This window comes from Trematomus bernacchii, unplaced genomic scaffold (genome assembly GCF_902827165.1).
Source record: "Trematomus bernacchii unplaced genomic scaffold, fTreBer1.1, whole genome shotgun sequence".
Classification (NCBI taxonomy): Eukaryota; Metazoa; Chordata; class Actinopteri; order Perciformes; family Nototheniidae; genus Trematomus; species Trematomus bernacchii.
In genome coordinates this window covers 430031-456544 of record NW_022987665.1, presented here as the reverse complement: position 1 = coordinate 456544, position 26514 = coordinate 430031, and the positions used below count along the sequence as shown (strand labels likewise).

At 40.1% G+C, this 26514-nt stretch overlaps 2 protein-coding genes across 7 annotated transcripts in view; both read right to left on the bottom strand.

The window, feature by feature from the left end:
- Positions 1-1149: 1149 nt before the first annotated feature.
- On the bottom strand, positions 1150-4505 carry il22 (interleukin 22). The gene is made up of 6 exons (XM_034135778.1): positions 4234-4505; positions 3781-4010; positions 3056-3121; positions 2667-2822; positions 1759-1818; positions 1150-1591 (listed from the first exon to the last, which is right to left on the bottom strand). The coding sequence occupies exons 2-6, from the start codon at positions 3964-3966 to the stop codon at positions 1478-1480; spliced, it is 582 nt and encodes a 193-aa protein (XP_033991669.1). The 5' UTR covers positions 3967-4010; positions 4234-4505; the 3' UTR covers positions 1150-1477.
- Positions 4506-14404: 9899 nt separating this feature from the next.
- Positions 14405-26514, bottom strand: part of mdm1 (Mdm1 nuclear protein) — a 21669-nt gene continuing 9559 nt past the window's right edge. For 3 of the 6 annotated variants that reach the window (XM_034135780.1, XM_034135781.1, XM_034135784.1), the window contains 8 exons: positions 25983-26025; positions 18442-18644; positions 18258-18371; positions 18043-18125; positions 17863-17921; positions 17229-17505; positions 15082-15144; positions 14405-14783 (listed from right to left, as the gene is read on the bottom strand). In XM_034135780.1, coding sequence (XP_033991671.1) covers positions 14677-14783; positions 15082-15144; positions 17229-17505; positions 17863-17921; positions 18043-18125; positions 18258-18371; positions 18442-18644; positions 25983-26025 — 949 coding nt within the window. In that variant the 3' untranslated portion in view covers positions 14405-14676. The remainder of the gene's footprint in view (positions 14784-15081; positions 15145-17228; positions 17506-17862; positions 17922-18042; positions 18126-18257; positions 18372-18441; positions 18645-25982; positions 26026-26514) is intronic. The other 3 variants (XM_034135783.1, XM_034135785.1, XM_034135782.1) reach the window with 2 other exon arrangements.

Sequence of the window (26514 nt, the reverse complement as noted above, 5' to 3'; positions counted from 1 at the left end):
TAGTATCCTTTTATTATCTGGTGTTTTTTTTTAAATAATGTATTAAAAATAAAAACAGTAAAATATGAGACGGCTTTTCAAGTGCATCGACTAACCTTTTAATTGTTTTTCAATTATTGGTCAATAAGGGGATTCTCCCAACAAACATACACACACACTTAGATGTATATACACTCATACTGTAAACACACACACACACACACACACACACACACACACACACACACACACACACACACACACACACACACACACACACGCACACAGGAGCTGAAACTCCACCCACAGAACTGAAAGTGGGTTAATGTCTCGTCTCCTACTTGTGGTGTTTGCAAGATTCTGCACCAGTTTGATATACAGGTCAGCGTGTGTGTGTGTGTGTGTGTGTGTGTGTGTGTGTGTGTGTGTGTGTGTGTGTGTGTGTGTGTGTGTGTGTGTGTGTGTGTGTGTGTGTGTGTGTGTGATCAGATGAGATCTTTATCTGCTCTGATAAGATCCTAACGTGTGAGTATACATACGATATTGGTGATATTGTGGAAGTTATGTAACTTGTGTTAGGAATATGTTTTGCTTGTCACTGTCGTGGCCATTACACAAGAATGTGGAAAGGATGTAAAGAAAGCTATTTATTATAATTACAGACTAAGGGACCAACCGACATGAGGTGGGTTAGTCAGTAACATCAGTAACACATTACATGTCACTTGTTAGACACTTTTACCCAAAGACACTTACATGCACTCAGTACTGTAGACAATCCCCACAGGAGGCATTTGGGGGAAAGCTTCTCGCCCAACGACATGCTGACTGCAGTGGGGATTGAACCAGTGCTCCCCTGATTCAAAGATCAACGTACCACTGAGCCACAGCCAGCCTCCATGTATTATGTATTTTGGTTTATCTTTACCTTGAAATAAAAAAATGTTTTACACGTTACCTTTTTTTTGTTGGCATTTAAATATTTATTCATGCATTTATATATTTTTTATTATGTTGTCTTTTCATTATTATTTATTTTGTTGCACTTTACTATAAATTGTATTTTGTACCATTTTGCTCCTCTTTAGTCAATCATAATAAACAGCAACATGTCATTTAAATAATTCCCGTAATTAAAGATTGTTCCACAAACACCAATCAGAGTCAAAATTCATATTCAAAACCAAACTTTATTTATTTTCAAGTAGATCTGGTAACACACAGCTTGCTCCCCGCAGAGTGTAACGTTTAAATACCTCCTCCTTCATCATAATAAAATAATTTAAATATGAATAATCAGCCATAAGATGGCAAAGGGATGAACACCAGAGTCTCTCGGCTCCGGCATTAAAACTTCCTGATCAATAAATCGATCAAACACTAATCCTTCGAACTCGAGTCAATATAAATACGTTGTAGAAAAACACTCAATTTAGAAAATAAATACAGGTATAAAAGTCGCTGTTAAAAAAGGTGAGACATCTGATGAAGAGGACGTTTAGTTTTCGGTGACGGTGGCGTTACTGCGCAGAACGCAGAAGTCCTGCAGGTACATGAAGAGGATGTCGATTTCTCCGACCGCCTTGTTGAGGCCCCGCTGCTTCGGTTCCAGCTGGGACACAGAGACACAATCAATACAGGGACACAGTCAATACAGGGACACAGAGACAATTCAATTACTTCAGGAGGATTAGCAGTAAAGACACAACATCTCGTCTCCGTGTCTGAACGATGTGACGGTGTTTTTAATCAGGAATAATTTGGGGGTTAAATTCTCACCTTGGCGAGCTTCCTGCGAAACTGCACGGCGTGATGATGGTCTTGATAATGAGTCACGTTCTACAGGAACAAAGAAACACAGCAGGTTAGCAACTGTGTGTGTGTGTGTGTGTGTGTGTGTGTGTGTGTGTGTGTGTGTGTGTGTGTGTGTGTGTGTTGTGTGTGTGTGTGTGTGTGTGTGGTGTGTGTGTGTGTGTGTGTGTGTGTGTGTGTGTGTGTGTGTGTGTGTGTGTGTGTGTGTGTGTGTGTGTGTGTGTGTGTGTGTGTGTGTGTGTGTGTGTGTGTGTGTGTGTGTGTGTGTGTGTGTGTGTGTGTGTGTGTGTGTGTGTGTGTGTGTGTGTTCACTTGCTAATCGAAACCACAGAAAGCCGATATCAATTTTAAGATCAACCTCATTGCCACCACACACACACACACACACACACACTGTGTATTGTGAGTATGAATCTCAAGCAAGCACACCGTTAGCTTAGCTTAGCATAAAACGGGGTGAAACCACAAGGACAATATGTTTAAAATAAGCTATTTATATACATTTTGGACAAATTCAGGGTTTTCATTTCATTTTTCTGTTAGCTCTTTGGTTGTTTTGACTGTAATTACAAACATGATGATGTCAGATGTAATGATCATTTAGAGGTATGGGTAAAGGTAGTTATATTTCTAAACTTTGGGCAAAGCCAGGCTAACAGTTTCCCTTTGTTTCCAATCTTTATGCTAAACTATGCTAAGCTAAGCTAACCGGCTACTGACTGAAGCTTTGTATTTACCAAAATAAAGGTAAATAATAATGTTAATTTGGAAATGTTGGTGAAGGTAGGAATATCTTCTAGGCTAGCAGTTTCCCTCTGTTTCCAGTCTTTATGCTAAGCTAAGCTAGGCTAACCGGCTAAGTTTAAAACACTCACGCAGCCTTGGTTCTGCAGGTCCTCGCTGACCCGGTTCATGTCCACCCTCAGGCGGGTCATGTTGGGATGAACGTGGTGTCCGTGGTGCTGGTTCAGGATGTTGTTCAGGTAGAAGTCCAGGATGTTAGCGTGGAGGCAGCAGATCTTCATGTGATCCTGGAGGAAAACTACGTTATTTTGAGGTTGTTTTAAGGTTTTTAATAATAACACATGACACTTATATAGCGCTTGTCTAGAAACTCAAAGACGGTTTTACAGAGACCAACACAAAAACAACGAGAAGGGGGGAAAGGTCAGAGTTTGAATGCAGTGAGGGAGGATGGGTTGGGGTAGTGAACTCCATAGGGTGGGATTTTATAATGTGTTGTTGTTGTTGTTTGTTTGTGTACCTGGTCGGTGTTGACTCTGGGCATCAGCCTGGAGCTGGAGTCGTCCTCCGTCTGCAGACCCTGAGCCTGAAGAAATAAAAACACATATTAAAATAAAGACTTGAAAATCATACATTTATTAAGATTTTTTTTGTAATTGTATTTATTCTAACCGTTTGATCAAATTGAGTTCTTATTGTCCGTCTTATTTTGTATTATTTCTGTCTTTTTTTAATGTATTCCCGAGAAGTAAATGCAGGCTAAATAATTACAAGTTTTTAAGCCTTTTACATCTTTCCAATAAAATAAATACTTTGAGGAAATACTGAATACATTCATTATTTAAGTTGTGTTACGCTAAACAATATGAGGTCTAAAAATACTGGAATTAACACCTGATTTTTTTCTAATTTGGGATATAATTAAAATCTTTCTTATTTTTGTTAGTTTTTTACTATTTCTCTCAATTTAATAATTATTAATGCTGTCTTTTCTTTACTTTCACTTTTATATTTCATGATTGTACCTTGTTGTGTGTACAGGACTCTTTTAAATAAGTGTATTATTATGATGTCTATATCTACGGAGTCACATAAGTGCCAAAAAGACAACATTTTAAAATACATTTGAATAAGATTAGCTTCTAAATGAAAGTCAAAACGTTCAGATTAAAAGCCAAAATACTGATATCAAAGAAAGATTTAAGACGCACAACTTGCACCAAAGTATTCAATTCTTTAACTCACGTGTTTGGAGATGTCCTGAACGGCCTGGTGCGTCTGGGGGTTTCTTAACGGCTCACTGAGCGACCGGTCGACAGGAAGTGATGCCGCCTGCTCGGCCCAGCCAATCAGAAGCAGCGGAAAGAGAACCAACACGGCGGCGGTGGCGGCGGGACGGAGGAAGGAGACGGCGGCGGAAATCATCTTCATCTTTCAGATCGATTCAATTATCTTTAGAGAGAGAGTTTTCTTCACTGCAAGAACAAACACAACATTAATATAAAGTATAATTGAAATGCTGCGATACAGAGAGTCTGATAAGATAAGATAAAATGAACAGTGTGTGTGTGTGTGTGTGTGTGTGTGTGTGTGTGTGTGTGTGTGTGTGTGTGTGTGTGTGTGTGTGTGTGTGTGTGTGTGTGTGTGTGTGTGTGTGTGTGTGTGTGTGTGTGTGTGTGTGTGTGTGTGTGTCCTCACCTGCTGGCAGATGCTGTGTGAAGTTAACTCTGTGCTCCGTCTCTTTATACAGATCCAGATCAATCCTCCGCCCACCTTTTCAGAAATATAGGACAGGTAACCATCCAAAAAACCCCAAGACACACACACACACACACATGGAGGTCACTGCTGATGGTGTAATCTGTGTTTACTGTCACTTACACCTCACAAAGAGGAAATTGACTGTCACTCAAAATGTGACGACAATAATGTCATCAATTTTTTCACAAAAGAGCATTTTTAATTACTTACTACTTCGCCACTGACATCACTTCCTCGTTTCGGTTTTCCAGGCCATTGTGTGTGTGTGTGTGTGTGTGTGTGGGTGTGTGTGTGTGTGTGTGTGTGTGTGTGTGTGTGTGTGTGTGTGTGTGTGTGTGTGTGTGTGTGTGTGTGTGTGTGTGTGTGTGTGTGTGTGTGTGTAAGTTGTTAGGTAAACTTCCCTCAGAAGAATAACAAACGTGTTTAACCAGCTCTGCTCGATTCATATGATGCAACATTCATTACTCAACGTACCTCCAAGTGCAGCGTAATTAACTTTTTAATTATTAAAATGACATACATGACGTGGTAAAGTCGACACACACAGTTTAATGGTTCAGTAACTCAAACAAACATGGAGTAAATCACGTATGTTTTGTGTTTATGGCTGCAGGATTTCATCAATAAAGTTTATTTATAGAGCGCATTTGAAAAGACAAACAGGTGACTTAGAGACAGAACAATAACCTGCTTTTATTCAAGTTTGAGGAAAATCATATCTAACATCGTTAAACAGTTCCAATATTAACAGATCTTTTCCAGAACTTTTTAATTTCGCAGTTATATTTGATATTTCCAGCAACAGGGCGGCTGTGGCTCAGTGGAAAGTGTGCTGGACTTCGAATCAGGGGGTAGCAAGTTCGAGTCCCACTGCAGTCAGCATGTCGTTGTGTCCCTGAGACACTTCACCCCAAAGTGCTCCTGTGGGGATTGTCCACAGTATTGAATATATGTAAGTTGCTTTGGATAAAAGCGTCTAACAAATGACATGTAATTTGTATTGTCTACGTTAAGCGTGTTAGCATGCTAATACCAGCTAGCATCTTTAGCTACTGATGTACTTTATGTTGTAACGTATATTAACCAAGCCCCCAGGAAGTGCGCCGGACTCTGTGCCCAACATTCGTTGTGTCCAAACGGCGGTACTGCAACTTCCGTATCAGTCCGTGACGTCACCCGGCCCAGAAAGACTTTTCCCCATTGACTAACATTTTTGTAACTAAATAAACTTCCAAGTATGAACTATTTTATAGCCCTTAATAGAATAATGTGGTCTTTAAAGTTGTAAAATGCACTAAAAGCCGAATTTATTTTCTGTCTCCATTCATTCTAGTGAGCCGAGAGCGGGAGCTCGGGGGGCGGGGCTTAAGGGGCGCATGCTCTGTGAGCGCACATACGGGTTCTTCTGCTCTGACAGCTAGGCATGATGTGTTACGATCTGTCTGTGTTGGGTTTTTTCTTGTCTTTTTCTGTCTTTTGTTTCCTGTTTTGTTTTGAAAAGTGTTCACCCCTGTCCTGCCTGATTGCCCGATTGTGTTCACCTGGTGCCCCTGTGTTTTCTCCTCCCTCCTCACCTGTGTCTTGTTTGTGTGATTGGTCTTGTGTGTATTTTAGTTCTGGTTTTTCTGTCTGTCATTGTTGGTTCATTGTTGGTATTTGACTGTGTGTCACAGGGTAGTGTTCTGTGTTCTACTTCGTACCTTGAAATAAAGGAATATTCTTGGAGATCTGCATTTGGGTCCTGCCTGCTACTCAACCCTGACATGATGGGTAATCTGGGACGTTTCGCTCTCTCAAAAGTTGGGCCATTTTGTCCTCATGCGCCAATGAGCAGCTCTCATAGGAAAGAACGAGACCCCGCCTCCCACGCTGTATCCAGTTCTTATTAAACATCCATGGTATTAACCCCAGACCTTAATTCATAAACCAAAAAACTATTTAAAAAACCATTGAATTCAAGACAAGAAAACCAGAAGAGCAAGAAAAATGCTAAATAACTTCCGTGTTTTAGGTAAAAATAAGGGAATACTTGACGAACAGAAGCAGGATTTGTAAGGAGTTAAAGCCCTTCATCATCAGCAAAACTGTGACAATAAACGCGGTGTTTGCCGAGGAAATACCCAATAAATGACACTTTAATTTGATATTTATCAGGTTTGATGTTTACCATCTTTTATCCGTTACAGCAGCAATTTTTGGGCAAATCATTTAAAGGTCCTGTTAAGGAATAATTCTTCTAGATATCTAACCTTTTGCTCTGTGACGTTTTATGATCTACTCTGACGTCTGTTATCTCCTTTAAGGAAAGGCATTGGTGCCATATGTGTTGTTGTCACCAGTGTGTGACCGGTCAACTTGTCTGGCACGAAGGGTACTTGTTGTGAGAACACTGAGGCACTTCTTTATCGGTGTTTGTGGACTCTAAGATGTGAAATCTTTGAGGCCATGAGTGTCGGACGCAGGTGGCTCAGTGTTCCCAGCTGTTTAGTCTACTCCTTCAGAGATGTTGATTACTCTCTGTGAACCAGTTAAAAGGTCTAGCATAGAGAGAGGCTCTTCAGAATTGACGTGGCAACTCTACCGTGTAGTCAGAACCTCTGACTCTTTGACTTGTGATGTGAATCCTCCGGCCGAATACTCTGAATAAACCCATCAGTGTTTGACATCAAAGCTCCAGCTCTCACCGTGTCTCCTTCCTGAGTCGGTGACTCCATGCATTGCTACACAGAAGTTTCCCCCACAGGTCCCATGTCATGGCCATTTCTACTGATCATAATTCCATTGTTGAGGTCTACTAGAATATATTTACATTGTTAAATTTTCCAAACTCACATTGGTTTCTCATACAGCATCTCTGTATAGTATGTGTTAGTTTCATTATAGCAGCATTTTAAGGCCATTATTTCAGACAGAAATAAGGGAATACAGGACACAAAATGGCAGGATTTAAACCCCTTCATCACGTCAGCTAACTTCTTTGTAAATTGTATTAGCAATAAACCTTATTTCATGAATAAAAAATTATTAAATTCAACACAAGAAGATCAGGAGTGCAAGAAAGATGCTAACTAGTTTCATTATAGCAGCATTTTAAGGCCATCATTTCAGACAAGAAAAAGGGAATAGAGGACGTACAATGGCAGGATCTAAAGCCCTTTATCCTGTGCAACACGGTGGAAACAGTGGCGTGTCTGCAGGTAAAACCCCTCAAGCATGAAGAATAAAAGACGCCTCAGATCTGATCTAAACTTGGCTGCAGTCGTTGAGTTTTTCCTGGCAGCGTTTTTCTAGCCTATTATTTCCCCAGGTGAACAGGGAAGGATCGGGTGTTCGGGTGCTTTTTCTTTATGACTTCATGGTTGTTTTGTGCCTGACGAGGGTGTGAGGGTCCCTCAGAGACCGACGAAAGGAATACAGAGTGAGAGGAAACACTTGAGGAGATTTAACCAAAAGATATCACTATGAAACTTTCCCCTGTTCATTTCCGACACTAAAACTTTTCTGAAGATGCTGGATATGCAAATGAGGCGTTATGTAATGATAGCTTTTGGTCAATTTAATAGAAATGTCAATGATAAAAAAGAGTAAATCAACTCCTAAATGTGGATTTTGGATGATTTCTTTACAAAACACTCTCCAAAAAAATTGGATTGAGGTTTCATCAAGCTCCCAGGAAGTGCGCCGGACTCTGAGGAAAATATTAGTTGTGGCCAAACGGCGGTACTACACTTCCGTATCAGTCGCTGGGCCCAGAAAGACCTTTCCCCATTGACTAACATTGGGAAAGAGACGTCTGTAAATCGTTGGATGATTTTTTTTAAACTAAATAAACTACCCAGTATGAACGTTTGTATAGCCCTTATTAAAAACATTCGGTCCTCAAGTTGTAAAATGTGCTAATAACGTTATTCTGAGAGTTATTTTCCTCTGCATTATGAACGCGGATCTAACCCACGCCGCCCGGCACGTTCATGTGACGTGTTCAGCACTACATGAGTTGTACCTTTACCCATGGACGCACAATAAGAACGGATGATATGATTATATGAATACTTTCGTGATGTTTCGCTCTCTCAAAAGTTGGGCCATTTTGTCTTCATGCGCCAATGAGCAGCTCTCATAGGAATGAACGAGGCCCCGCCTCCCACGCTGTATCCAGTTGTTATTATACATCCATGGGTTTCATGCCTTAAAGTACGGAAGAGGATTAGGGCCAAATGTGACGAGATGAGTTGTGAGAAAAAAGTTGTAATTGTTAGAAGAAAAAAAAATCCAAGAATTCCAAAAATTAAAGTCAGAATATCGAGATTTTCAGAAAAAACGCAGAATTCTAAGATTTTTCTAAAAAAGTCAGAATTTCTTGATAATCCAAAAAAATTCTGAATACCGACTTTTTTCCAAAAACACAGAATTCTGAGATTTTTCTGGAAAAAAGAATCAGGATTCCCCCAAAAAACATCCGTATTCTAAAATGTTCTAAAAAAAGTCAAGTTTTTTTTTTCTTTCTCAGAATCCTGACCTTTTCCTCAGAACTGAAATATTTCTCTTATTGGTCAGATCTCACATTGTGTTCACACTGACACTAATCCTCTTCCGCAGTGACTCATGTGAAACGCCCACATGAGAAACTCACTCTGGATTAAGTCTAATTTTCTCTCTTGAACTGTAGTTTCCCCGCTGCAGCAGCTCCTTCATCCTCCCACGGATGCTGCGGCTGATTATTTAGCACAATTTATATTTCCGGCTCCTTAAACTCTTGAATGAAATCAGGTGTCTCATCAGCTCTGCGTCACAACGAGAAGCCAATCATGACCTGTCGCAATGTGTCGTACGTACGAGAGCGAGGTAACAATGAGAGGGGAATCACCAAAACAATGGAGACGTTTGGAGATTAATTCAATCATTTAAGAAATATTATTCTATTAGGCAATCTCAGGATGTGTTGTGCATAAAGGAGAGACTACAGGGTGAAGACATGTCACAATGAAACTTCCCCTGTGGAAAACTGGCATTAAAAAGGAGCATTATTTGTATACCGAATTGTTCTTAAATATTTAAATGAGGTATTTTTGTATTAGCTTTTATTTTGCAAACTTTTCCAGTTCTCTCCGTCCTCTCTCCCTCTGGATTTCATACACGTTTCCTTTAATGCAGGCGGCAGTGGCTCAGTCTTTTTCATGCTTTTATTGTCATTTGTGCATACAGTAGCTAAAGTGTAGTTCAGTCAGACAACTCACGTGTTTCTTAATATGTTTATTAGAAGCAGCGTATAGTTTGAGTTTGGCGTCTAGGCTCGGGCCTCATCACTCCACAGATTTACAAAGAACATTGAGTGATGCTTAGATAACTATCCCCCGAGCCCCATTTATGACAATGAAAATCTGAGGTCACTTTGAATAGTTGGTTTCTCTTAGGAACCTTCCTGACGGAGTGAAATGACCCGGAAGTCCCTCAGTGGCAGCCATGATAAGAGCCGTTTGAATTCTCTAGATGGTAGGAAAGGAGCTTTGAAACTTCCTTTATAACCTCCTTTAGCTTAGGAACCACTGGACCTTCCTTTGGGAAAGGAAAGGAGAAAATGCTGACCCACAATGCCTTGCATCAGCATTTACCGTGACACAACATTCGGCCGTTAACGGAAACAACCGATCAGTTTTTTTTAATTTCAGTTCCAACCTAATGAAGAGTGTACGTCCCACTGTTGTCCACGGTCATCAAGCCTGCATAGAACCACACCATAATAGTTTCCTAAGTCTTTTTGAATTCTCCTATCCACTATCCCTTAACCCCGTGACACAGAGGTCAAGGAATAGTGGATAGGAAGAGACGATAGGAGGTGATTTTTGGACAATTCGACCGCAACCAAGGTCTTTGAACAAGTGAGTGGACTGCCTCTTAAGCCCTGAGCCTGTTTTTCAGGTCTCAGGCTTGAAAATGACATTCCCAGAACAAATGACCATATCTTCCCTTCTAAAAGGGTTAAATTAATAATCTTTATTCTCAAAGTAATGATAAACCTGTGAGTTGGATGTAGAAAAGTCAGAATCAATATAGATGTTTTTTATTTTAAAGAAAATTCAGATTTTACATAGTAAAAAACTGTAAATTATAGTGTCCGTCCAAAAGTTATTTTTTACTTATAGTGAAAACTACCCTTGGATGATGGGTTAGTAGACTAAAAGCTTTAGGAATCCAAAGTACAACATATAAGAAGTACCCTGTATCGAGATTGATGCAAAACAAGTGACATTTGACCTTTTTAGAGAGACTTAGCCAAAAACCCCACTTCTGGGGTCATTTGGGTGGATTTGACCTATCTCTGGCCCCCCTTGGTCGATTTTGATGAATGAAATCTCTTTATAACCGCTAGAGCCAATGGAATCGAGGGAAAGTTATATACACACCAAAACGTTAACAAATAAGGAGTGAGAGTGACGCGTTACCAAAACCGGAAGCTGCATACACTCTGGTGGCTACCATTAGCAGCTAACTTTTCCGCTCCGATTTTTACATAAAAATGGAATTATGGATTATAAATAATTTTTTAAAAGGTACAGGTACATTATCAACCTATGGATCAACAGTTGTAGACATTTTTTTTTTTCGTTTTAATGCCATTGAACACGTCTTTTGACCTAATTGACAGCTACGGTGAGACGATCTGCCGTAAAAGCTCCGTAAAGGTACGTGTTGTGATGTCTGTGTTTGCTTCCCCTGTCGCAAGTTCGGATCGCTCAGTGATGATACTATACCTAAATAATCAGTGGAGTCTCAGCTTTAATCGGCTATATTGTATGTGCAGCTATGATAAGTAATAAGCGTATTTTTATCTTGAATTGTGTGCCGCAGTGCGTTAGAATTTTTTCGCTCAGGGGTCATTTAGACGCTTCTTATGAGACTTGTGTTTTGTTTTGGTAAAAATGGTTCACATCTTCAGTTAGCTGAGATTCTTCCCGTTAATCTGGTGCTACACATTAATAGTTTCATAAATGTTAAGAAGCCCTGAGACATTATCTCGAAAACAAAAAGGTGGGAGGGGTCCAATGGGGGGACCGCCGTGCTTAAGAGGTTAGGAACCTTCCTGACGGAGTGAAATGACCCGGAAGTCCCTCAGTGGCAGCCATGATAAGAGCCGTTTGAATTCTCTAGATGATAGGAAAGGAGCTTTGAAACTTCCTTTATAACCTCCTTTAGCTTAGGAACCACTGGACCTTCCTTTGGGAAAGGAAAGGAGAAAATGCTGACCCACAATGCCTTGCATCAGCATTTACCGTGACACAACATTCGGCCGTTAACGGAAACAACCGATCAGTTTTTTTTAATTTCAGTTCCAACCTAATGAAGAGTGTACGTCCCACTGTTGTCCACGGTCATCAAGCCTGCATAGAACCACACCATAATAGTTTCCTAAGTCCTTTTGAATTCTCCTATCCACTATCCCTTAACCCCGTGACACAGAGGTCAAGGAATAGTGGATAGGAAGAGACCGCAACCAAGGTCTTTGAACAAGTGAGTGGACTGGTAGCTACCTGCATGTTGCGTGTTTGTATATCCCGTCTGTGTGTGTAATGTCTGTAAACACAACCTATTAAACCCATATTTTTCATTAACAAAGCATGTTTTTTTCTCCTGATAGCGAGTTCACGTGACGCTGAACTGACGGCTCTACATTGTTTGTTCTCTCTTTGCAGCGAGAGGAGGGGAACCACCGTCAGCTGGTTGATAAAACCACCCCCTGATAAAGATCACACCTGGAAGTGATGACGTCTTTCAGTGTTTAGCTTTCAATACGACAGGAAGACAGGAATTTTGTTGTGAATTCCCAACTTAATAAAGACGGATGAGACGTACGGTCCGGAGGAACTGAGGTACGTTTATTTAACAGGGGGGTCCAACTCAAATACACGGTGGGCTAAAATTAAAAAATGGGTACTAGTCGAGGGCCGGACTGGTTCAATGTTTATTGCAGAACTTATTGAAATGAACTTATTGCACATATTCAACCTGGAACTAACAAAGCTTAAACTATTGCCTATAAAAACAACATTAAACATTAAATAATCAGTTGCATTCATTTCTTATGGTTCTATCTGCAGCGTTTCCAGAGTCATTTCTTATGAGTACATTTCTCCACAGGCCAACAACAGCTTCAACAAAACTATTCCCCTCAAAGAGAAAACCAAACATGCCCTGTTGACGTGAGAGAAAAAGTGCAGAAGGAAACATCCATGTGAACTCAGTGTGCTGCTCTGTGATGCTAGCTCAGATACTTGGCATCTCATCTTGGGTGCAAGTTCATCAATGTTTGGGGTCAGGCTCTGAGCTGAGGAGACCCTCAGGATGGAGTGAAGGTGAGCGTGAAATATACTGGAGGGTTAGATCTGATAGTAATTAGAAATGATCCTGTGGGCCGAAATTAAATCCACCAAGGGCCTGATTTGGCCCCCGGGCCTTGAGTTTGACACATGTGGTTTAAAGTCATTATGTAAATACAGCGGGGCTCGGGAAATAAACAACACAGAAATATGGAATGTTATATTTTGAGGGATTTTATTTTGCCCTTTAAACAACAATTAGACTATAAAGATGTTTTTATTTGATTTTTCATAATAACAATTTTTAATACATTTCTAGTGGGAAACGTATATCTACAAATATAAAAATATTTAAATAATAGTCAAGAACTAATCTGAATCTTCTACTTTCCTACATTATACATCACAGAGCTGATTTTATTTAGAAACACATCTTCAAACACAAATCAAAAATAAAACAAATGGGAAAAGATTTCTAAATACTGAATTATTTAAATTAATAAAAGCATCCTGTCGATGTTATTCTGTTTGTTGTAAGGGTGTGATATCATCATGTTCATTATCTGTATCTGCAATGATATGTAAATAAATATGACTACTTTTATAAGTCTGATGAAAATGATTTAAGCTTTAACGCACAGAGACGTTTAAAAATAGATACCTAGAAACAAGTATCTGCAGAAGAAGAGAGAGAGAGTTGAGAAGTACGGCAAGTTTTTGGAGAAAATACGCAAAAACCTGTCGAACGCCATCCCTTCAACAGGAGAGTTTACACTTCCTCTTCTCTCTACTTTAAAGAGTCCTCTCCTGCTGATGTTCAGGTGTATATCAGTATGTAGTGTCTCTACTTTAAAGAGTCCTCTCCTGCTGATGTTCAGGTGTATAACAGTATGTAGTGTCTCTACTTTAAAGAGTCCTCTCCTGCTGATGTTCAGGTGTATATCAGTATGTAGTGTCTCTACTTTAAAGAGTCCTCTCCAGCTGATGTTCAGGTGTATATCAGTATGTAGTGTCTCTACTTTAAAGAGTCCTCTCCTGCTGATGTTCAGGTGTATAACAGTATGTAGTGTCTCTACTTTAAAGAGTCCTCTCCTGCTGATGTTCAGGTGTATATCAGTATGTAGTGTCTCTACTTTAAAGAGTCCTCTCCAGCTGATGTTCAGGTGTATATCAGTATGTAGTGTCTCTACTTTAAAGAGTCCTCTCCTGCTGATGTTCAGGTGTATAACAGTATGTAGTGTCTCTACTTTAAAGAGTCCTCTCCTGCTGATGATCAGGTGTATATCAGTATGTAGTGTCTCTACTTTAAAGAGTCCTCTCCTGCTGATGTTCAGGTGTATATCAGTATGTAGTGTCTCTACTTTAAAGAGTCCTCTCCTGCTGATGTTCAGGTGTATATCAGTATGTAGTGTCTCTACTTTAAAGAGTCCTCTCCTGCTGATGTTCAGGTGTATATCAGTATGTAGTGTCTCTACTTTAAAGAGTCCTCTCCTGCTGATGTTCAGGTGTATATCAGTATGTAGTGTCTCTACTTTAAAGAGTCCTCTCCTGCTGATGTTCAGGTGTATATCAGTATGTAGTGTCTCTACTTTAAAGAGTCCTCTCCTGCTGATGTTCAGGTGTATATCAGTATGTAGTGTCTCTACTTTAAAGAGTCCTCTCCTGCTGATGTTTAGGTGTATATCAGTGTGTAGTGTCTCTACTTTAAAGAGTCCTCTCCTGCTGATATTCAGGTGTATATCAGTAGTGTCTCCACTTTAAAGAGTCCTCTCCTGCTGATGTTCAGGTGTATATCAGTATGTAGTGTCTCCACTTTAAAGAGTCCTCTCCTGCTGATGTTCAGGTGTATATCAGTAGTGTCTCCACTTTAAAGAGTCCTCAACATAATTACTACATACACATAATGACATAAAAGCATCTTTGACTTCATTAAAAACACAGCGTGATTATCAGCACCTTGAATCCAGCTATTTAAAAAAACATGATATTTAACTCAATCCCATAATAACTGTACAGTAGTGATTAGACTCAGCTGTGGTGGGGGTCAGAGGTCAGAGGTCAGAGGTCATCTCTTTCCCCAGAAACTCTCTCGTCTCTGAGCTCGCTGCAGGACGATGGACGCCGCCGAGCAGGAAGTCGCCGAACGCCACGACATCGCCGACAAACGGTCGTCTAGGAGTCGAGAGGACACGTTTAAATAATTAGAGAGGGTAAATAATGTACAAGACAATAACAACAACAAAAACAAGGAATATATGAACAAGCAAACAACAGGACGAATTACAGGGAAGATTGTTATAACTATTATTATTTTCTACTTATAGAACTTACCGTATTTATTAACATTATTTATAATAATATTATTATTTATGTAGTCATTAAACCTATTTATTAAAATGATCATCATTATTAACTTAATAATACTAGTTTTAATAGATATTGGTTGTTGTTGTTGTTGTTGTTGTTGTACCTTCATGGTGGCTACAGCCTCCTGAACAACACAGCTGCTCTCTGAACCTCAGCCCCAGATCACCTGAGGACACACACATTATTGATTACCTTCATTATTGATATACAGGAGGGACAGTTATTGGTATTGATGACGACTCTTTTATTCATATTTTATTTCCCAGCTCGTGATCTGAAAGGAGATCTGTTGGTGAAACTGGATGAGAAGGAGATGAAGCGAGGGGAAAACACTCGTTGATCTTATGCAAATGATTCCTCACAGATCCGGTTCTGAAGAAGCAGAAACACCTCCTTTTTGGGCCTTTTTTTAAATAAACAAAATCAGAGTTATGGACTTTCTCAGTTGTTGTTTTTTTGAAGATTTGAAAACAAGCATACAAAGCAGAGGCCTGTACTACGAATCCAGAGACCTGTACTACGAATCCAGAGGCCTGTACTACGAAGCTGGTTCAACCTAACCTGGATATGTTTGAGTTAGCCGGTTGGCCCAATCCAAAACATACGCGCTCTCGCTAAGCTGTACTACGACGCTGGTTATCAAGTGGATCGCTCAAGCCAGCCGTGTCCTATCTAGTTAGGTGCGCGTTCACATGAAAGGGGTGGTATTTGGAGCATTCGACCAATCACAAACATGGACAAGCGTACTGACAGCGCAGCGTCATACTTCCTGAATGAAAAGTCAACTATAATATTAGTCAAATATGAAGAAGTTAAACTTTAAACATCCATGACTTAAACACTTTATCCAGGATCAAAGCCACATAGCTGCACCTGCAAGGTGAATACAGCTGGTAAAAGAGAAAGTGTTTGAATGCGTACATTAACAGGTTTATGAAATCACTGCCCCGTCTAGTCAGTTGATTTTTACCGGCCGTCTTTCTGTATTTCCTCTATCCTGTAATATGACTTGATCGCTTTAAACTCCGCACACGGAGCTCTGATTGGTCAGCAGGCGGTGCTTTCACTGAGTTGATCTCTTAGCCTGCCACCTAACCTGCTCCGGACCAGGCTAGCCGCTCAGCATAAGTTACCATGGAGATCTAGCCCGCTAAGAAGAGAACCAGCGTCGTATTGAACATGCTCCAAACGGCCCGAAACTTCACAGGGTTGATAACAATGCAGCCCTCAACACATCTAGGTGTATTATAGGGTGTCATCAAATGCCGTTGCCATGGCGACAGATCCCTCGCCATGAAACATGGTCTTGTCATAACTCCATTAAACATGCTCCAAACGGCCCGAAACTTCACAGGGTTGATAACAATGCAGCCCTCAACACATCTAGGCGTATTATGGGGTGTCATCAAATGCTGTTGCCATGGCGACAGATCACTCGCCATCAAACACAATGTTTATTATACTGCTGTAACTCCTATGTACGTTGTCCGATCGGCCTGAAACTTCCCACATTTGCCAACGGCCGAGTCTTCGAGACATCTGCCTGACGTCGACGTGCGGACAACAACCTGCGGAGCGTCGAAGACCCGCTCAACGCTGCTTGCAGCTTTAATTATTGATTTTATTTGAATGAAAAACACAAAATGTATAAAAAGAATCCACCTATTCTAAAAACTAACAACACATTTAAATAATAAAATTGACAAATTGTTGACAGATATGTTGACGATTTATAGATAATCTGAATTAATATAAACAAATGATCGTAGTGATCGAACGTTTCATATTTATTTAGTGTTTTAAAGTAAATAAAATCCTCAGTTGTTTTTTTCTGGAATAATTAGAATGATTAGGCTATTTATTTATTATTTTTTTGTAAGCCAGAATAAAATTAAAAATAATAATAAAAAAGCAAAAATAAATATGTCCTGGTCGCAAAATATTTTAATATATATTATATAAGTTCTAATAGTAATAAATAAGCTCTGTTATTAGTTGGCTTCATGTTGGACTGTTGCAAAGTTTCATAAGTTTTGTTTTCTGATAAATAACTAGTAAGCAAACTCTTTTTTATATTTTGAGTTTTATTCTTCTTTTTAAGGCTAAATGTTGCCAGTTGCTGCTTTCATCTAATTTTGGGAACATTTTTTCACTGTTTTCTGATATCAGCTAGTAAACTTGATTGTTCCTGTAATTTATTCACTTATTTAATGTTTTAAGAGTTGCAGATTAATAACTTAAACTCCTCACCGTTGTGCTGGAAGTCGGCGGTCCTCAAAGTGCCTTGAATGCAGTGCTGAGGGGGCGGGGCTACAGGAGGAGGGGAAGTCTGCTTCATCCTGATTGGTTTAGAGACAGGACTGACAGTTGGCTTGTTGTCGGGGGATGAGGCAGATGTTTTGGAGCGGGCGGAGTTATGTTCAGACCACGCCTCCTTCGGGGGGATCTGCATAGCAACTGTAGTCTCCGCCCCCGCTGCCATGGAAACAGAGGAGCCACATCTCTGGACACAACAACAAATCAGAAACTAATATATGTTATTAAGTAATATAATATATATAATTAAAATAATATAACTGAATGATATGTAAACATAATATAGTTTAATTTAATTCTATATCATGTACAAAAATATGTTCTAAATAATATTATAATATATAATATAATATACTTGAATTAAATGTAATACAGCTTAGTCTAATGTAATATAATTAAATATAAAATAATATATTGTAATAAAATAATTTAATATGATATAATTTCATATAATATCATAAAATAAAATATTATAGAAGATAATGTTGTATAATTGAATGCAACATAATATACTGTAGCAGCAATTAGAACAAGTATACAGTATTTTAATGTTTGATTATAATATCACCTGTTTGTTTGTTGATGATACATCACCGCTCTTCATTTTTCCCACCAGTATAGCGCCTCCTGGAGGACAAACAGAGGTCAGAGGTCACACTGAGGGGTGTGTGTGTGTGTGTGTGTGTGTGTGTGTGTGTGTGTGTGTGTGTGTGTGTGTGTGTGTGTGTGTGTGTGTGTGTGTGTGTACCGGTGGCAGGTGTGGTGAGATCATGGTGAGTTCTCTGAGTCGGTCGTATCTTCAGCCTCGGAGTCGGTAACCTTCCCTCCTCCCTACGCACACACACACACACACACACACAATACGCGGTTAATCTTCTGCGGTCGGAAAGAGTATTTTTTAACGGCTTCTTAATCCACTTTACAAGAGTAGTATTAAGAGTACAGATTTCTTCTAGATCTTACTCGTCTGTTTCTTCTTCTTCTCCCCAGACCGAACGTCTCTCAGGAGTTTTAGTTCTTCCTGAAGCTGACGACCTCTGACTGGAGTGACTGGAGTGACTGGAGTGACTGGAGTGACTGCAAACAAAAACACATTTAGACATCAGCAGATAGAGAAGATTTCCCATGATGCTCTCTGACGTCTCACCTGTTGAGCTCCAGAGCCTCCACAGGTGACGGGGGGTCAGAGGTCAGAGAATGAGGGTGAGGGGAGGGGGGGTAAGAGCAAGAGCTGGCTGCCTCCCACAGAGCGTTGTGATTGGACAGCAGCTGGCTCAGGTGGTCTCTACAGAAGTTCGATCCCCACGCCCGACGACGGTACGACATCGCCTGCTGCCGCAACTCCTCCACCTGCAGGGAGAGTCCGTTTGATTAAACAATAAGTATTACAAATCATTATTATTATTATTGGTTTTCAGTTGCTATAGAGTGGCGAAGTCCCTCCCCTTCCGGTGGACCTCCATGGGACCTTATTTCGGAAAAATTATGTATTGAAGTCAATGGAGAGAGAAAGATTATCTTTCGATCCCGTTTGAATTGTGCCACGAATTACACATATGATGTTTGTCAATTTAAAAGATAATTTTGCAAGTCAAAAAAAAAAAATGTATCGTAAAACTGTGAAGTAACACTTTTGTTTGTGTGAAACGCTAAATGAACTACATCTCTGGTCAACAACACACGTCACCAAGATGGCCGTCACTGCTGTCTTGTCAACAAAACGATTGACTACCCTCACTATCACCACAATGAAACACGTCCTGAAGAATGTCATGCAAAGCTGCCTGCCTTCCTTTGATTCTCTCTGAACTGCCTGGTCGTTTTAATGTTTAATGTCAACCATTTGTGCAGATAGCATGAAGTAGAGAAGATCGCTAGCGTTAGCGTTAGCATTTCTCCCCCGGGCTTAAATGGTGTATTATAGAATGACCACACCGGTGACAGTACTCTTCAAAGGGTTCACGAAATATGACTACTACTCTTACTGTTTAACATGTTGGGTTACTCAATGTTACTTCATGTTAAGGCTAATAAAAATGACAAGGCTGTAATGCTAACTAACGTGCTAGCTACTAGCTAGGTAGCTAACTTGATCAAGCCACTCCTGGTCCTTTCATCAGACGGGAAGCAAAAGAACGAGCAAGACCCATTGCTGGTATAATAACAACCTGGTACTAAGCACACAGGCATCTTGTTAAAGTTATCTTATCTTAGCCAGCGCCATATAGATAGATTATATCTATATGGAGCTGATCTTAGCTATCTCTTAGTGGAGGAAAACAATTGTGACATCACTTACGCGACTCTGGGATTTGTAGTCTTTCTAGTTGCGTATTTTTCATAGTCTTATATTTCAACAGTTTTACGACAAACTGTGACTTTTTTGACATGGAAATGATTTTTTAAGATTGACAAACATCAGATGTGTAATTCATGGCACAATTCAAACGGGATCGAAAGATAAGTTTTCTCTCTCCATTGACTTCAATACATCATTTTTCCGAAATAAGGTCCCATGGACCGGAAGTAGATGGGCGTGACTTCGCCACTCTATGGATCAGGGGTGTCAAACCCAATTTCATCACGGGCCACATCAGCATTAAGGTTGGAACTTTAAGACTATATAAATATACATATAAAATAATGTATTATATCAGATTACTGCCTCTGCATTGGATGATTATCAGATAGGGTAATGACTTCATGATTAACTACGTCTGAAAGCAGAAGTCTAGGGCAACAAAAAAAAAGGGGGTTATTACGTTTGTGAAATCACATCTCATCAAAACTGAATCCAGGTCAGATCAGAGTGTTTCTGTAATTACTGAGTGATCCAGGTAACGGTAACCTGACCCTGACCCCGGGTAACCCCAAAAAAAACTCACACACAGATACCTGACGCTGCACACACACAGTCACACACACACACACACACACACACACACAGTCACACACACACTTCCTCGGTTCCTCTGAAACACGTCAGCTTCACATTAGAGCCTCACCACAGGGAGGAAAGTGACAGATCGCCCCCAGATTCAGAGATCATGACCTCATCTCCGCTCTGCTCATACTATCTATATTAATATTACCTATTTTATATATATTTATTACACTGTCTATAATATGTCAATCTGATCTACAGTGTACTTATAATTATACTATTGAATCAGAATACTTTATTTATCTCGATATAAATTGGATTTCATGACTTTTTTTCTGTTTGCAACTTATTGATCTAATATATCAAATTCCAGTTACTTGTATATCGACTCAGCTCGCACTATTTCTATTCTATTTGATTGTATTTACTTGCAGTATTGTATCTGTGTTATTGTGTTGCTCTGTTGGAGGAGCCTGTGACCCTGACATGTAGCTATGCACACATGACAATGTGTATAATAGGGATAGTGGTGGTCTAATGCAGTGGTTCTCAAATGGGGGTACGCGGACCCCTAGGGGTACGTTGGAGTACTGCAGGGGGTACGCGGACCCCTAGGGGTACGTTGGAGTACTGCAGGGGGTACGCGGACCCCTAGGGGTACGTTGGAGTACTGCAGGGGGTACGCGGACCCCTAGGGGTACGTTGGAGTACTGCAGGGGGTACGCGGACCCCTAGGGGTACGTTGGAGTACTGCAGGGGATACGTGAGATTTCTTTTATGTTAATTAAATAAGAAAAGTAAGGAAGTTTGAGCAGTGTGGGTTTTATATGAACAGAGTTACACATATTTCAAAAGCGAAGTGTAATAACTGCAGTGGCCTTCCTGTCACTGAGAATAACAAAGATCCTCAGTGAAGCACAAGCCCATGTTTCTCACTAAATTGTAAGTACAACTTATTAAAAAGATCAGTTCAATGCAACTAATGTCGTCTTAGCGTTATTACATGATGTTAAAATTGGTTTCCATGAATTTAGTGATGGATTGTAAACATTTGAAATGTAGCATTTAAGTGTTTCTCAGTTACAAGGTTGTTGTTTTAATAAATCACACACCGATGGTGCAGCGCTGTACTGTACCTCTTTATATAAGGCATTTTTTCCCTAACAAATTGTTTTTGCGCTGATCAGGGGGTACTTGGCTGAATCTTTTTTTCAAAGGGGGTACATTATTGAAAAAAGTTTGAGAAGCACTGATCTAATGGATAGTGAGGTGGGCTGAAGATCGGAAGGTTGTGAGCCTGGAACACCACCACTAGTGTGCCCTTGAGTAAGGCACTTAGGCCTCAGTTACTCCAGGGAGAATGTCCCTGTAATTGGTCATTGTAAGTCGCTTTGGATAAAAGCGTCAGCTAAATGAAATGTAATGACAATAAAAGCCTTGAATCTTGAATCTTTTCAAATCCCTTTGTCTGATGTTGAAGTTGTTTTAAACCTGCTTAAAAAGGGTTTCTAATATGTTCTTTCAATAAGAGCAACAGGTAGGTGTAGGTGTTCTTCAAACATCAAACAACCGTATTCAAAATGACCTCTCGAGTACTTTAAAGGCTTTAAGAGCGAACACCTTCCAGTAGTTTGATCACACAAACTAATTAAAGGGTTCATTCCTCCGTGGCATTCTCCCAGGTATCACCCAATGAACGGATATCAGCAGATCGTTGGAAGGAAACTCAGATTGGTTTTTGATTTTGAAGTGTTTGGCACGAAAACTAAAACGCCATGACCCACAGCCAGAAAGTGTGAAAATATTCTTTAGATATCAGGGACACAAATGTAAAAGTGACATTTGTAGAATTGTTTGTCCTGCACAGGTTAAAGGGATCTCCTTCATGTCGTTTGCATGAACTTTTCAGCCAGTAAAAGTGTTTCATCTTGCAAGGTAGCTACCCCTTACTCATACGACACTTTCCACCTACCTGTGTGTGTGTGTGCGTGTGCGTGTGTGTGCGTGTGCGTGTGTGTGTGTGTGAGACAGGATTTTGACAGAGTTTCAGTGTGTGTGTGTGTGTGTGTGTGTGTGTGTGTGAGACAGGATTTTGACAGAGTTTCAGTGTGTGTGTGTGTGTGTGTGTGTGACAGGATTTTGACAGAGTTTCAGTGTGTGTGTGTGTGACAGGATTTTGACAGAGTTTCAGTGTGTGTGTGTGTGTGTGTGTGTGTGTGTGACTAACAGAGAGTTGTTTCCCTGAAATGAAGCTCTGTGGTTTTACCGCTGACACTCAGCACTCTAGTTTTCCATCAGCAAAACACACACACACACACACACACACACACACACACACACACACACACACACACACACACACACACACACACACACACACACACCACACACACACACACACACACACCACACACACACACACCACACACACACACACACACACACACACACACACACACACACACACACACACACACACACACACACACACACACACACACACACACACACACACAACAGAAAGTTGATCTCAAATCCCCCTGAGCACCACATCAGAGGAACTGATAACTGCCAGATCAACCGTCCACCACAGTTGGATTCTAGATAACAACAAGCAAGAGTGCAATGAACCGGATTGAGATATCTTCCTCCTCTGATCCATAGAGCACGTCTGTTACAAACACATCAATGAAACACTCACTGACATGTTCCTTCATTACCGCGTGAACACACACACACTCTCTCACACACACACACACACACACACACACACACACACACACACACACACACACACACACACACACACACACACACACACACACACACACACACACACACACACACACACACACACACACACACACACACACACACACACACACACACACAACACACACACACACACACACACACACACACACACACACACACACACACACACAGTTAAAGTTGGATAATTAAGTCAGAAAATACAATCAATCTGAAATCTAATCAAGTGTTAAATCAGACTTTAGTTCCACCTGGAGTAAATCCACAAGCTACCCTGCAGTATACAAAGTCATTCAAACTAGCTGCACCTTTACCAGCTTTGAGAACACTTTCATGATCAATCATTATAAAACATATCATATATATTATTCTGAAATGGACCAATCTGCACAATCACTACTTTTACTGTCGCTACTTTAGCTATATTTTGATGAGAATACTTTTATACTTTTACTTGAGGAATATTTTGAATGCAGGACTTTTACTGTAACAGAGTATTCCTACACTCTGGTACTTCTACTTTTACTCAAGTACAAGATCTGAGTACTTCTACTTTTACTCAAGGACAAGATCTGAGTACTTCTACTTTTACTCAAGTACAAGACCTGAGTACTTCTACTTTTACTCAAGTACAAGATCTGAGTACTTCTACTTTTACTCAAGTACATGATCTGAGTACTTCTACTTTTACTCAAGTACAAGATCTGAGTACTTCTACTTTTACTCAAGTACAAGATCTGAGTACTTCTACTTTTACTCAAGTACAAGACCTGAGTACTTCTACTTTTACTCAAGTACAAGATCTGAGTACTTCTACTTTTATTCAAGTACAAGATCTGAGTACTTCTACTTTTACTCAAGTACATGATCTGAGTACTTCTACTTTTACTCAAGTACAAGATCTGAGTACTTCTACTTTGACTCAAGTACAAGATCTGAGTACTTCTACTTTTACTCAAGTACAAGATCTGAGTACTTCTACTTTTACTCCAGTACAAGATCTGAGTACTTCTACTTTTACTCAAGTACAAGACCTGAGTACTTCTACTTTTACTCAAGTACAAGATCTGATTACTTCTACTTTTACTAAAGTACAAGACCTGAGTACTTCTACTTTTACTCAAGTACAAGATCTGAGTACTTCTACTTTTACTAAAGTACAAGATCTGAGTACTTCTACTTTGACTCAAGTACAAGATCTGAGTACTTCTACTTTTACTCAAGTACAAGATCTGAGTACTTCTACTTTTACTCCAGTACAAGATCTGAGTACTTCTACTATTACTCAAGTACAAGACCTGAGTACTTCTACTTTTACTCAAGTACAAGATCTGATTACTTCTACTTTTACTAAAGTACAAGACCTGAGTACTTCTACTTTTACTCAAGTACAAGATCTGAGTACTTCTACTTTTACTAAAGTACAAGATCTGAGTACTTCTACTTTTACTCAAGTACAAGACCTGAGTACTTCTACTTTTACTCAAGTACAAGACCTGAGTACTTCTACTTTTACTCAAGTACAAGACCTGAGTACTTCTACTTTTACTCAAGTACAAGATCTGAGTACTTCTACTTTTACTCAAGTACAAGACCTGAGTACTTCTACTTTTACTCAAGTACAAGATCTGAGAACTTCTACTTTTACTCAAGTACAAGACCTGAGTACTTCTACTTTTACTCAAGTACATGATCTGAGTACTTCTACTTTTACTCAAGTACAAGATCTGAGTACTTCTACTTTTACTCAAGTACAAGATCTGAGTACTTCTACTTTTACTCAAGAACAAGATCTGAGTACTTCTACTTTTACTCAAGAACAAGACCTGAGTACTTCTACTTTTACTCAAGAACAAGACCTGAGTACTTCTACTTTTACTCAAGTACAAGATCTGAGTACTTCTACTTTTACTCAAGTATAAGACCGTTGAATATTTGAACCTCTTAAATTAGAGGATTTCTTTCTTATAAACTAAATATTTCTGGTTGTTTAGCAGGAAACTAGACATTTAGAGGTCACATTTGGCGCTGTGAATGTGATGGACACTGTTTGCTGTTTCATAGATTCATGATGGATCAGAATGAAATAAATCTGTGTTTGCAGCGATGTTTTAAAGGTCGCCTATTATGCAAGTCCTCTTCTTCATGTCTCTTCTACATCAACATGTGTCCCCTCTTCTTCATGTCTCTTCTACATCAACATGTGTCCCCTCTTCTTCATGTCTCTTCTACATCAACATGTGTCCCCTCTTCTTCATGTCTCTTCTACATCAACATGTGTCCCCTCTTCTTCATGTCTCTTCTACATCAACATGTGTCCCCTCTTCTTCATGTCTCTTCTACATCAACATGTGTCCCCTCTTCTTCATGTCTCTTCTACATCAACATGTGTCCCCTCTTCTTCATGTCTCTTCTACATCAACATGTGTCCCCTCTTCTTCATGTCTCTTCTACATCAACATGTGTCCCCTCTTCTTCATGTCTCTTCTTCATCAACATGTGTCCCCTCTTCTTCATGTCTCTTCTACATCAACATGTGTCCCCTCTTCTTCATGTCTCTTCTACATCAACATGTGTCCCCTCTTCTTCATGTCTCTTCTACATCAACATGTGTCCCCTCTTCTTCATGTCTCTTCTTCATCAACATGTGTCCCCTCTGTGTAAAGAGACTCTGAACGTTTCAGGAACAAAGATTCTCTCTCTTTTTGTCCTGATCCATTTCTATAAAAACCTGTCTGAAAATGAGCTGATCAGATTTTGGCCACTTGATGATGTCATCACGATGTTTTGTCTTGTGTAATCTAAAGTAACAGACAGAGAATCAGCACTTTGGAAACAGGGCTGAAACAGAGGGGATTATGGGTAATGCTGCAATGATCTGTTTGGTGTTTCAGCCAATCAGAGACAGGCTCTGGATATATCTGAGACCTGTGATATATTGATGAAGAAGAGTATGATAGGGGACCTTTAATTGAAATGAATCTGTGTTTGCAGCGGTGTTTTAAGTCATGGTTATTAAGATGTCCTCTGACCTGACGGGCGTCTCGGTCCGAGGCTCCGTTTCTCTCGGGGATTCTGCAGAGAGGAGAAGAACAGCTGGAATGAAACTCTGTCAAAATCCTGTCTCTCACTCACACTCACACTCACACTCTCACACTCTCACTCTCACTCACGCTCTCGCACTCGCTCTCGCACTCACTCTCACTCTCACTCTCACTCTCACTCTCCACCCCTCTCCTCTCACTACTCAACTCTCACTCTCACTGTCTACCCTTAGCTCATCTCAATTCTCTCAGAGACGTCCTCGATCTCTCTCATCTACTCTCCCTGCTTAGTACTCCTCTCACTCTCAACTCCTCCTCTGGCACGGTTCGGGTTCACTCTCACTCACTCTCACTCCAACTCTCACTCTCAAAAAAAACTCTCACTCTCACACTCACTCTCACTCACTCTCACACTCACTCTCACTCTCACACTCACTCGCTCGTCACACTCCTCCTCACTTCACACACTCACATGCTACTCACTCCACTCCTCACAGCTCAACTCCTCTCACTGCTCACA

What these genes read in the sequence shown, in the direction of transcription:
- il22 (XM_034135778.1), bottom strand. Translation starts at nt 3,966, where the DNA reads ATGAAGATGATTTCCGCCGCCGTCTCCTTCCTCCGTCCCGCCGCCACC. An exon ending in CCAGAGTCAACACCGACCAG is followed by an intron (nt 2,823 to 3,055) that starts GTACACAAACAA and finishes GTTTTCCTCCAG; the next exon opens with GATCACATGAAGATCTGCTG. An exon ending in TTCGCAGGAAGCTCGCCAAG is followed by an intron (nt 1,592 to 1,758) that starts GTGAGAATTTAA and finishes TCTGTGTCCCAG; the next exon opens with CTGGAACCGAAGCAGCGGGG.